Genomic DNA, 11,914 nt, shown 5'->3' on the forward strand with positions numbered 1-11,914 from the left:
GCCAGTTGCAACGTGCCATTCAAACCAGCCGCTCCGAGCTAACTGCCATGACAGCCAATCATAGCCAGTTACCGCCATGACAGCCAATCATAGCCAATTACTGCCATGACAGCCAATCATAGCCAAATACCGCCATGACAGCCACTACTACCGAATGCCTTCGGTGGGGATAACGCCATATAAAGCCATGCGAGCTCATTTTTAGTGTTATTATTGTATCGTACGCATTATAAGCCGAAATACTGCCGGTTTGTGTAAATAAGTGTAAATTGTATAATTAGTAACAAATATATTAAAGTAATATTTAGTGTGTTGAGTGAAGTGATAAAATAAATTAGTGCGATTATACTGATTTGCTCTTTTTATTTAAACCCACTGTTTCAATAGTTACTTCGCCTGTAGATATGCGTCGGCCCTCTTGATTTTTTAACTACGTATTTTGATACAGATGCCTAAAAGAAGGGATTTACCGCACATTTTATTGAATACTTTCGTTGGCACGACACATAGTAACTACATACATAATATACTGTTTAAGTTAAGTTAGTTTTTAAGTTTTATATTTTATATTTTAAGTTTTTTTTTTTTTATAATTTTTTATTATTTTTAGTTTTGTATAAGCGTCATTATTTGTAATACTATGTTTATGTGTCGATTTCAACGAATAAATTTCATTCTATTCTATTCTACTGAACATTATTTACATATTGTGATGAGGACCTTTCCAGGGCGTGTTTCTTAAAAGCCTAAAGGACATGAACACCGTCATCTATGAGGCTGTTAAAAACACATAAGTACTAATACCTACTTATTGCCGGCCGATTCAGTAAGTACCTAAGTTATCGTTCGATAAGATATGAAAAATACTCGCAAGTGAAACAGTGGGTTTAAATAAAAAGAGCAAATCAGTATAATCGCACTAATTTATTTTATCACTTCACTCAACACACTAATAATTACTCTCATATATTTGTTACTACTACACTTATTTACTTATTACACATTTATTACACACTTATTACACTTATTTACAGAGACCGGCAGTATTTCAGCTTATAATGCGTACGATATAATAATAATCCTAAAAATGAGCTCGCATGGCTTTATATGGCGTTATCCCCACCGAAGGCATTCGGCAGTTGTTGCTGAGTGGCGTTCGGCTGTCAATGGCGCTGGCGTTGGCGTTCAATGGCCGCTAGGCTATGATTGGCCGGCGTTTGGCTCGGCTTGACTCGGATAGTCTGGTTGGCGTTGGCGCGTTGCGATTGGCTGAGGCGGTGTGGCGTTACATTCGGCCGTCCTGAAACAATGAATTGCTCCCGCAATGGGAAAATGCTTGGTTAGCTTTCTGGTAGGCAATAGCTCAATAAGGTCTTCGGTTTCAAGTTATTTATCGGAACAGTTAGCACTGTTGGATATAAGAACCGTAGGTGCTGTGATATGGCTTTAAAGAGTCTGCTCAGGCATGTACAAGCTTTGTAGCCTCGAAATCCCTTAACACTGCGGGTTCTCTTAATGCCTACCAGCTTGGTTACGAAAATGAACCTGAGTAAATGCTATCAGTGTTTAGTTTTGTCGCAATGCTTGTGGGAACTTGCCACTAAATAACTAAATTCCTTTGTTATAATTAAATGAAATATTAATTTTGTCAGTTACATTATCTAGTTAGCTTTATCCTATCACTTGCTATCCTTTACCGAGCATTTGCCTTGTTACGCATAACCTCCCCGAGTTTACTAATTTAAATTAATAGCAACATGGCATCGTGACCTAGGTAAATACCAAATTATGGATAGCACATTCTTTGAGAGTATTGTCAGTAGTCCAAATAATATCAAGTAAGCAGTTTGTCCAATCATTTTATTCGCAGTCTCGCTAGGGCCTGTGGCACAACGCGTTTAACATGGTCTGGCTAGTGCTTGGCTTGGCTTGACTAGGCACTTGGCTCGTGGTAGTATCATGGAGGTCAAAACATACCTAACTATTAATCAGTCGACACTCGAAAACTCTAAAATGTCTACTAGTAAAAGCATTCTTATAGTCACTTTATAAGTTTGCTAAATTATGTATAATATTCTACGAAATTGATCGTTTTCGGCTAGTAACCAATTTTGCAAAAGCATCTGTAATAATCAAATTGTACCTATACTACTGATGAGCGATATCCTTTCGCTGTCTTACAAAATGGTTTTACAAAATGTGGTCAGTATGAATTCTACAAAATTCTAATCCAATGCTATTGGTCTGTGATCTAAACTGCAATCTTATCCACTTTAAAACCAAGACGAAACAAAAGAACCTTATTTAATTTATAAATTATTATCGTTTTTCAGTTGTACTATTTTTCCACGTTTTACTTTAGAGACATTTTTGAAAGAAAAACCGTCAACAGACTGGCTTGTAGAAAGGAAGTGAATAGCTTCTCGTGAAGCTGTGAATGCTATTACTCTGACTTGAAAAGGAATCTCACTTAAATCCTTGCAGGGAGATCTCTCAACGAGCAACGAGATGAAAGTACTCCTATCGAAAGTAAAACTTGGCTTTCGAAAGTAAAACTTGGCTATCGAAAGTAAAACTTGGCTACCGAAAGTAAAACTTGGCTACCGAAAGTAAAACTTGGCTACCGAAAGTAAAACTTGGCTACCGAAAGTAAAACTTGGCTACCGAAAGTAAAACTTGGCTACCGAAAGTAAAACTTGGCTACCGAAAGTAAAACTTGGCTTACGAAAGTAAAACTTGGCTACCGAAAGTAAAACTTGGCTACCGAAAGTAAAACTTGGCTACCGAAAGTAAAACTTGGCTACCGAAAGTAAAACTTGGCTACCGAAAGTAAAACTTGGCTACCGAAAGTAAAACTTGGCTACCGAAAGTAAAACTTGGCTACCGAAAGTAAAACTTGGCTACCGAAAGTAAAACTTGGCTACCGAAAGTAAAACTTGGCTACCGAAAGTAAAACTTGGCTACCGAAAATAAAACTTGGCTACCGAAAATAAAACTTGGCTGCCGAAAGTAAAACCTGGCTGCAGAAAGTAAGACCTGGCTGTAGAAAGTAAGACCTCACTACAGAAATTAAGACCTGGCTGCATGAAGTAAGACTTGGCTGCAGAAAGTAAGACCTGGCGGCAGAAAGTAAGACTTGGCGGCAGAAAGTAAGACTTGGCGGCAGAAAGTAAGACTTGGCGGCAGAAAGTAAGACTTGGCGGCAGAAAGTAAGACTTGGCGGCAGAAAGTAAGACTTGGCGGCAGAAAGTAAGACTTGGCGGCAGAAAGTAAGACTTGGCGGCAGAAAGTAAGACTTGGCTACTGTCTTCACTTCGGCATCTATGTAATTCCGAAAACAGTTCACGATTGAATTTAGGTAATACAGGATCATCAGTTAAATAACAGTTTTCTATTCCATTCCTATTCCCTACTATGTAAGCTACATAACCAGGCAGGCATACTAACACCAACTGAACTCAAGATATTATGTAAAATGTCAGTCTAGTCGGCTTAGTGAAAATTCTTACGGTACGTCCGGTACACCTGACTAACAATGAACGGCACAAAGCTAAATCATGGCTATAATTAAAAGTGCCACTTGAACTTTCTACTTACATTATGATTGGACCGACAATCTAAAGGTAGAATGATAAAATTGACTGATTGAAAGCTTGTTGGCAAAAGTACGTAATGTACATGCTGCCTACAAGCACTACTTTTTTTCTAAAATGACAAAAGCATTATCAAAATCATAAGGATGTCTAACTGGTAATAATTATTATTACGTTTCCTCCAAGTGCCCGATTCTGCCTACATTACACTACCTATTTGTATTTACTCATACGCTGTGCCACTGGCTTGTATATTATACGAGACAGTCCCAAAGCCGTGAGTAAGATCTACTTACTATGCTCTCAATCATTCAAAGAATGTGATTTAAACTACAAGTTACAATACGTACAGACTTCATAAACACTAACTTTTAGTAAAAATAAAAGAACAGTCATACCATACAGCATAAACGCTTAACAGCGCTTATGTGACCCCAAATAGGCGACAATGTGGCGGCTTATAGATACCCATTGGCTGCAACCCTGCATCGTTAGCGCGCCACGATGAGGTGCCTCGCAGTGACGCGCTCGGCATCAGGCACACAGCGCACAGCAAAGCATCAGTGGTGACCATCGTAGGCGATGACGTTTGCACTTCACGAACTCACCAAAAATTCCGAGAAAAGAAAGATAAGCACAATATTATTGTTTGACTACAAGTAGCTCCCAGTCGATTCATAAAGTACGTCTGCCCCAATTATGAAGATCTATATTCATATTACATAACAATCATATAACCACATGAAAATCAATTTCACAAGAAACTCAAAAGTGAACATCATAAAATAATTCGATTTTACATTCAAATTGCGATCGCCATGCTATATGCAAAACTGAGTTTGAGCACACTGAAAGTGTTCATCAACCGATTCTGACGTAAATGATATTATTGTACCCTTAAAAATAATTTATAGGTACCCCACACGTACCCAGTGTTGTCTGTATGACTGCAGCGGGAATATCACTGACGACGCGAAAAAAAATAACCTTAAAGGTTTATAGAACCTTATACTATGACTGAGCCTTGTGCAAATAAAAACACTAATAGCGTCAAAGCTTGTTTCTTAAAAACTTCTGGTTGAAATTTGCGGGTAGTCTGAGAACTATTGTTACCATCCGATATACTAGATTTTTTTTTTTTATTAATTGCTGCAAAAGTAGGGATTAGGCGTTTAATCAGTATTTATTTGTGTCAGTTCATAACCTCTCAACAATTTTAATCGATTTTGATAAATGATACGTCATTCGTCTTGATGGCGTGTGTGTCAATGGATACATAAAATTCTTTAAACAATCAATGTGGTGGATTTTATACGATTTAATGTAAGAGCCGAAAAATATGCAGCGCAAACAGCAGTCGGGAGTTTTTATTTTTTACTATTTAACTTATTGAATTACTTGTTAACTTTTTCGTACCGGTAGCACTCTAGAATTAAACTGCGAATTCAAATTGCGGGTATCTCGGCGAGATGCAACGTGAAAAGTGGATGGTTGAGCGGGTTTTTACCTAATTCGATAAAAAGTTGACTAAATAAATTGGTTGAAATTTTAGCATTAGTATTTACCGCCTTTATTTCATCAGTTATATACATACAGCACGTGTATTTTTGTTAGGAAAACTGTAAATAAAACAATACACACGAATATCACATTCACAAAAATTAAAACTAAAACTCGTCGAGTTAGCTACCTTGCCTTACCCAAAACTAGAACAATTTATGGCAGAAAAACCCTTACCTATGAAGGAGCTAAACTGTACAACAAAATACCTGCACACATAAAAAAAATGTACACTCATTCAATCCATTTAAAACTGAATAATTAGCTGCTCACATTATGAGTAATGCAAATTACTTCAGCAAATGCGCTGAATGAGTACTTCATTAAATGGCGAATATTGTAAACTTTATTTTCTCATGTAAATGACCTTTTTTTATGAGAATACGTCTTTAAACCTAAACCTTTATTTGACGGTCAGATATGCCACAAATTATAGTTATATTTTTAGCTTCAGCTATCACTCAAACCATTCACTCTATCCGCGAGCGTATAATGACCACCTATCATAACCCGCGTGCCCTAATACTAATTTCATAACCTCAAACAGGGTGTTAGCAATATTAACCTTTCACGGTCATCTCATCAGTAGAGGTTACAAACACGATCAACCTCATTACACTATGCATCAATATCATTAAAAATGGGATTAAAATTTGAAATGGAATAATGAATGGATCATACCTCAGTTATTACGCGTAGAAGTTGAGGGTAGGTTGCCATCGGGCGTAGAAACCATGCACGCTGCAGATGAATGTACCTCCGGTTCAAAACTCTTCTAAGGACCTTCCGGGCCCCAGAAGTGGACGATCTTCATTGTCGCTTGATTTTTACACGGTGATTCGTTTCCCTCTTGCGGAGGAACAAAGTAGCCGGCATGTATTTGCCGAATCGTTAATTGGCGCGATTATGCATCATAACTTTCTTTATTAATCCCACTTCTGAGATGAAACAGTGGGTTTAAATAAAAAGAGCAAATCAGTATAATCGCACTAATTTATTTTATCACTTCACTCAACACACTAATAATTACTCTCATATATTTGTTACTACTACACTTATTTACTTATTACACATTTATTACACACTTATTACACTTATTTACAGAGACCGGCAGTATTTCAGCTTATAATGCGTACGATACAATAATAATCCTAAAAATGAGCTCGCATGGCTTTATATGGCGTTATCCCCACCGAAGGCATTCGGCAGTTGTTGCTGAGTGGCGTTCGGCTGTCAATGGCGCTGGCGTTGGCGTTCAATGGCCGCTAGGCTATGATTGGCCGGCGTTTGGCTCGGCTTGACTCGGATAGTCTGGTTGGCGTTGGCGCGTTGCGATTGGCTGAGGCGGTGTGGCGTTACACAAGTAAATCTTAACGAACGATAACTTACCGAATCGAATGTTCTGAATCGCCCGGCTGGAGAACTGCTGATTTGGTCGAAAGCGGCTTTTTTTGAAATAAAAATTTCAGTATCGCGGCTGTACGGCGCCATTTTCAAATGATTTTTTTAATTTTCACGTAATTTTTTTTTTTGCAAGGAGTCGTTTTTAACCGACTTCCAAAAAAGGAGGAGGTTCTCAATTCGTCGGGATCTTTTTTTTTTTATTTTTATTTTTTATGTATGTTCCCCGATTACTCAAAGACCCCTGGACCGATTTGGAAATTTTTTTTTTGCTTGAAAGGGTATACTGTGCAGGTGGTCCCATATAAATTTGGTGAAGATCTGATGAATTTCTTCGGAGATGGAGAACAGAACTCCTCAATGGATAAGAGCAAATTGCTCGCGATCAGTGTAATAGCTTAGTAAACAGTAGGGTTTTAACTGGGCATAGCATATTATAGTACAGTGGGGCCACTAAAAATTGTGAAATAAAAAATTTTCAAAAGAAAAATAAAACCGACTTCAAAAACCAAAAACACTAAAAAGTAGAAAATAATTTTTGTTTAGCTACACCTGTAATGTACCTAGGTATGAAGTCGGGCGAGCTTCACTCTTGGATTTCTAATTTTGTTTTAATATGCTCGCTTGACTTCATACCTAGGTACATTACAGGTGTAGCTAAACAAAAATTATTTTCTACTTTTTAGTGTTTTTGGTTTTTGAAGTCGGTTTTATTTTTCTTTTGTTTAATAAAGACTTGTCCACTTTAGAAATTCACAGTAAAATACCTCCTAATCTTATGCATGATTTGTTAATTGCAGATCAAGTTTATAGTATTTTTTATCTTCAGTGCTCCCTGTAAATCTATTTCCTCAGGCTCGGTGGGGGGTATTAGGTACATAAATAAAACTCAGACAGTAATTAAAAAAGCATGTTCTTCTATTATTTACGATGAACTGAAAATGATTTTTCCAATGAAATCTTTGTTATTACATGCAATATTATGTGCACAGCTATTTTACACGAATCTGACAAAGAAACTTCTAAAAATTAATGTACAATAGGTATACATTTCCATATAAAAAAATCAATTGAAAATTAAAATACCAATATGCGGTATATATTTATTATACCATCAAAGATATACCTACTAAATCTTGTAGGGTTACTGGCCAAGTCCGCAGGTTATGCAATGTTGACAATGCCCAGGCATTCTCGACTTGCCATGATTTTAATCTTCTTGGTCTACTGCTGCCAGTTTATTGCTGCATGCATACCTGGTAACAAAATACCGAGACTTCGATGTTAGATCTTCGAGATTTTGATATTAACAGATAAAATAATTCTGAAATACATACATTTCACAATAGTAATATTATATTTATTATAACAATATAGATTTCATAACATGATTACGCAGACTCCCCCAGCGGGTCTGCACTGACTGGCTGATATGCTGCAGACTTGGCTCCAAACATAAAAATTTACATATTTAATTGGTATTTTATTATTCAGATACAAGTTAGCCCTTGACTGCAATTTCACCTGGTAGTAAGTGACATAGATAATACAAAATAATACCATGTAAGTGATGATGCAGTCTAATAATAATTTCTATGAGAAAATAAATCTACTTATTTTGTAGTTTAAAATCATACAGGAAAATCACTCTTCTATAATTGAAAATAACCATCAATATTACTTATACAAAATATGTTTTTTTTTTAAATGTAACTACACCCTTTCTTGGAGTACGTTAATAATAATCCATTACCAAATTATGTTTAAGCTGGCATTAAAAAACAGTGCCCGGCAGGAAATGTTGTAGATTTCGGCTTCGTAAAGCGTTGTCTCTATCATTCTTTCATACCGATGTGACGTGTCGTCAGTCTCAGCGACAGAGACTACGCTCTACGAAACCGTTCTCTCTTTCTAAACTTCCATGTACCTACAATATTTCCCACCGGGCACTGTAGTTAGTGGAGTAATACTGATCGCACATTAGGGGCAAGCCGCACGCGCCGAACGTAACCATATAGATATTGCTGCATACACGTACAGAAGGGAAGTTGTGGGCGCGGCCGATGGACAACGAACACTCGCTCGCCTTCTCAACAGCATTACAAACATTGCGAATCTCCCAACCGATTCGCTAGCCTTTGCCGATTCTACCAGTGAGGGCAAGCGAGCGTTCTGTGTTCAGCGGCCACGTTAACAATTCGTCTTCGCAGTGCGAACATGCAAACTCGGCGCCCTACGCGAAGTACTAGAGTTTCACACTATAATTTACTTATATTAAATAGATCAAAGCAAGAAAATATTAAGTATACTTAGATAGGCACTCGTCATGAAAGCAAACAAAAAAAATCCAGATTCTTAATAATATTGTCCGCGAGCATGCTTGTTTGCAAAGCAAATCCCGAGGTACTAGATATTCGATCGAAGCGAGCGCGAATTTTTTTTAATTCAAGTTTACAGATACGATCCTTCGGCACTCAGGGCGGCGGTTTATGGCGTCGATGAAAAGAATTGATCCTTCGCCAGCCAATTAACTCGTGCTAACACACCTGTCCTATACCCTCGCCATACCACCCCCCAAAAATTCCAGCGCCCTAAATGCGATAGACATCTAACCCTGGCGATGCGTTTCGTTCGATGGATGCGGCATATCTGTAATGTGCGAATAGCATAATACATAGGTTTGTGCAACACAAAGTGGAGCTGGAGAGTGCAGTGTGCTTGTTATTTCTCCTCCATACAAGTGACTACAGCTATGTGAGTAGGTTTAAGAGAACTAATGCTTGATTTGGTTGGCACCAAATGTCTTATTACTATAAGATTTTCCTTGTTTATTATTTTGATCTGACTTTTTTGAACTTGATAATATGACAAAACTATACAAGAACTTATGGATAAACATTGGTTGAACCATTCTGCAGTCTTGATTTAAAATAGTATTGTAGAATGAGAATAAACTTATTATATAATAATTATTATTATTAGGTCAATTCCTAAAGGCTTTAAGTTCATAATTGTGTATTATAATTGTTTGCACACATTACTGCCTTAAATAAGTAACTAGAATTTTGTCATAATACCAAGTACTAAATAATAACTTTACAACTTTACATATTTTAGCCAATTAAATGACCCAAATAAAGAGCTAACAATTGTCAGGAAGTCAGTTTCTTAAGCTATGCCTATGACATACTTTTAAGGCTCACTAAAAATTAAAATAGAAACTAATAGCCAGCTTCGTATTTCAATGTGGGCACATAAAGTACAAAGAACATTCTAACCCTGCACCAAAACACTCGCAAGGATCCCACCCTACCTGATATTGCACATGTGCAAGCACTGTACCGTGACAACCTAATGGCCAAGTACTAGCAACTACTTGAGTAACAAAAATGTTATCAAATTTATGGAAAATAGCTGCCCATGATAAAGATATTAATATCCATGGAGGCCTCGAAATTATTTAATACAATTTCTACACATAAATTAATACAATAAAGTAATGGAATTTTCTGCAACATATTAAGATACATCTATGTTAACTCCTCACCGTGTCACAGTCCAAGGTCGCGCTAATTGAGCGAAGGCGAGTGGCCATCGTCCCACACCACGTCGATGCTGGGCCACTTGGTCTGCAGGCACGTCAGCATGGGGTCGGTGCTGGCGGCGCGCAGCGGGCACTCCAGCAGCGCGGCGCGGCCGGCGCGGTAGGCCACGCGCCCGCCGGGGTTGCTGCGCGCCAGCCCGTTGTAGTGGTGCAGCGTGAACGTGTCCGGCGCGCCGCGCTCGCAGCCCGGGAAGAACTCGTCCATAAAAGCGCTCAGTAGTATAATTCCTAAATTCTCTGAATCCAGTTTCCTTCTCATCAATTCTACGTACTCAGGCTCGCTGACCAGATCTGCGGCGCACAGTACGTCCTGTAATGCGGCCGATGGGATAAAATTATTTCCTTCTGGGTCAAACGATCTAAAGATTCGCTCAGCGGATTCTCCTACTGTTTCAGGGGCTGCAAGTCTTCTCTCAAAAGAAAATAGCACAGTCAGATGCGTCTCAGAAGCCAAAACCCAAACTGGATGTTTGGGATTCTTGTAAAATGAACCCACAGTGCAATACTGCATGTGCTCCATAATAGTTAAAAATCCTATGTCATTCTGCCTCTCAATTCCCCGCAGACGCAGCCCGCCCACCACCTGGTCGTGGTCCCACACGTGGGCTACAGCCCGGCCTGTAAGCATTAGGTTGATGAGCCCTTGCGACCCGTATCCATAGGTGGAGTGTATTAGTGGATCCGACAGCTCGGACAGCTCCGCCTCCACCGTGCCCACTCCCTTGCTAAGAATGACACTATACAACAACAAGAGAACACCATACTTGTCTTTCAAAATACGAATGTTTCTCGTGTAGAAAGCTTCCACTTCTGATAACGTCTGAAAGGAGTGCACCTCCATTCTCCGATGGAAATGGTCGATGGCATCACAAGACTGTTCTTCGGCACTAACGTTGAGGCCGGAACTAGTATCGGCCTCCGAGTCGTCCTTGCGGTACACGGCCACACTGTACTTAGACGCTAGACACTGGCTCAGAATCGTACACACGGCCCTAACCAGCAGGGAGTTGCACTTCTCGGAGGTGAGGTCGCGCAGGCTGTGGCCGGGCGTCTCGCCCAGCAGCAGCTGCAGCAGGAAGCCCTGCACAGGCGCGATGGCAGCGCACGGTCCACCCTCCTGCTGGATGAGCGCGCTGGGCTCGTCCGCGCTGAACGTGAAGCCCTGCGCCCAGCGCCGGAACACGTCCTCCTTCACGTTGTCGCCCCACAGCAGCCGCCGCGTGCGCGACAGCTCGCGCTCCAGCGACGCCGTGCCCGCGCTCATGCTGCTCGAGCCGCTCGTCTCGCTCTCGCTCGGCCCGTTCAACATTCGAGGAGTCTACGCCGCCTGCAAGCGCATCACAGAGCCGAGTTACGATGACCTAAGGCAGCCGCTCCGGCTCGCGCGTGACGGTATAAATCTATTTATGTGAATCTACGATTACAAAAGGAATAACCACGTAGTTAATACTCACTAGAAAAGCGAAGGTCATAGTAATTCTCAACATTTGATAATTATTTGTTTGCTTCTAAATATATTTTCACCGTCCGATTCTCTATTAATGGCATTATAAATCATCCACGAATATATTATTTTTAACTTTTCTTTTTTAGAAAAAGAAAAGAAAAGCTTACGACATTAGGCTGCCATTTTTTAAGAAAAATAGCAACATTTATTTTCATGTCATTCCGTTCCATTTTCTGCATAATTATTTATGTACCCAACTCAAAATTTCTTTTTAAATTCTTAGTGTTAAATTTTAATTATTATTTTTAA

At 39.3% G+C, this 11,914-nt stretch overlaps 1 protein-coding gene across 1 annotated transcript; it reads right to left on the minus strand.

Annotated features, from left to right (window-relative positions):
* Positions 1-7,450: 7,450 nt before the first annotated feature.
* Positions 7,451-11,820, minus strand: LOC123864264 (ubiquitin carboxyl-terminal hydrolase MINDY-3 homolog). Its single transcript, XM_045904572.1, has 2 exons — positions 11,613-11,820; positions 7,451-11,485 (listed from the first exon to the last, which is right to left on the minus strand). Exon 2 carries the CDS (start codon positions 11,465-11,467, stop codon positions 10,124-10,126), a length of 1,344 nt encoding a protein of 447 aa, XP_045760528.1. The 5' UTR covers positions 11,468-11,485; positions 11,613-11,820; the 3' UTR covers positions 7,451-10,123.
* Between the last annotated feature and the right edge of the window lie 94 nt (positions 11,821-11,914).

The sequence above is a fragment of the Maniola jurtina genome, chromosome 4 (genome assembly GCF_905333055.1).
Source record: "Maniola jurtina chromosome 4, ilManJurt1.1, whole genome shotgun sequence".
NCBI classification, from domain to species: domain Eukaryota; kingdom Metazoa; phylum Arthropoda; class Insecta; order Lepidoptera; family Nymphalidae; genus Maniola; species Maniola jurtina.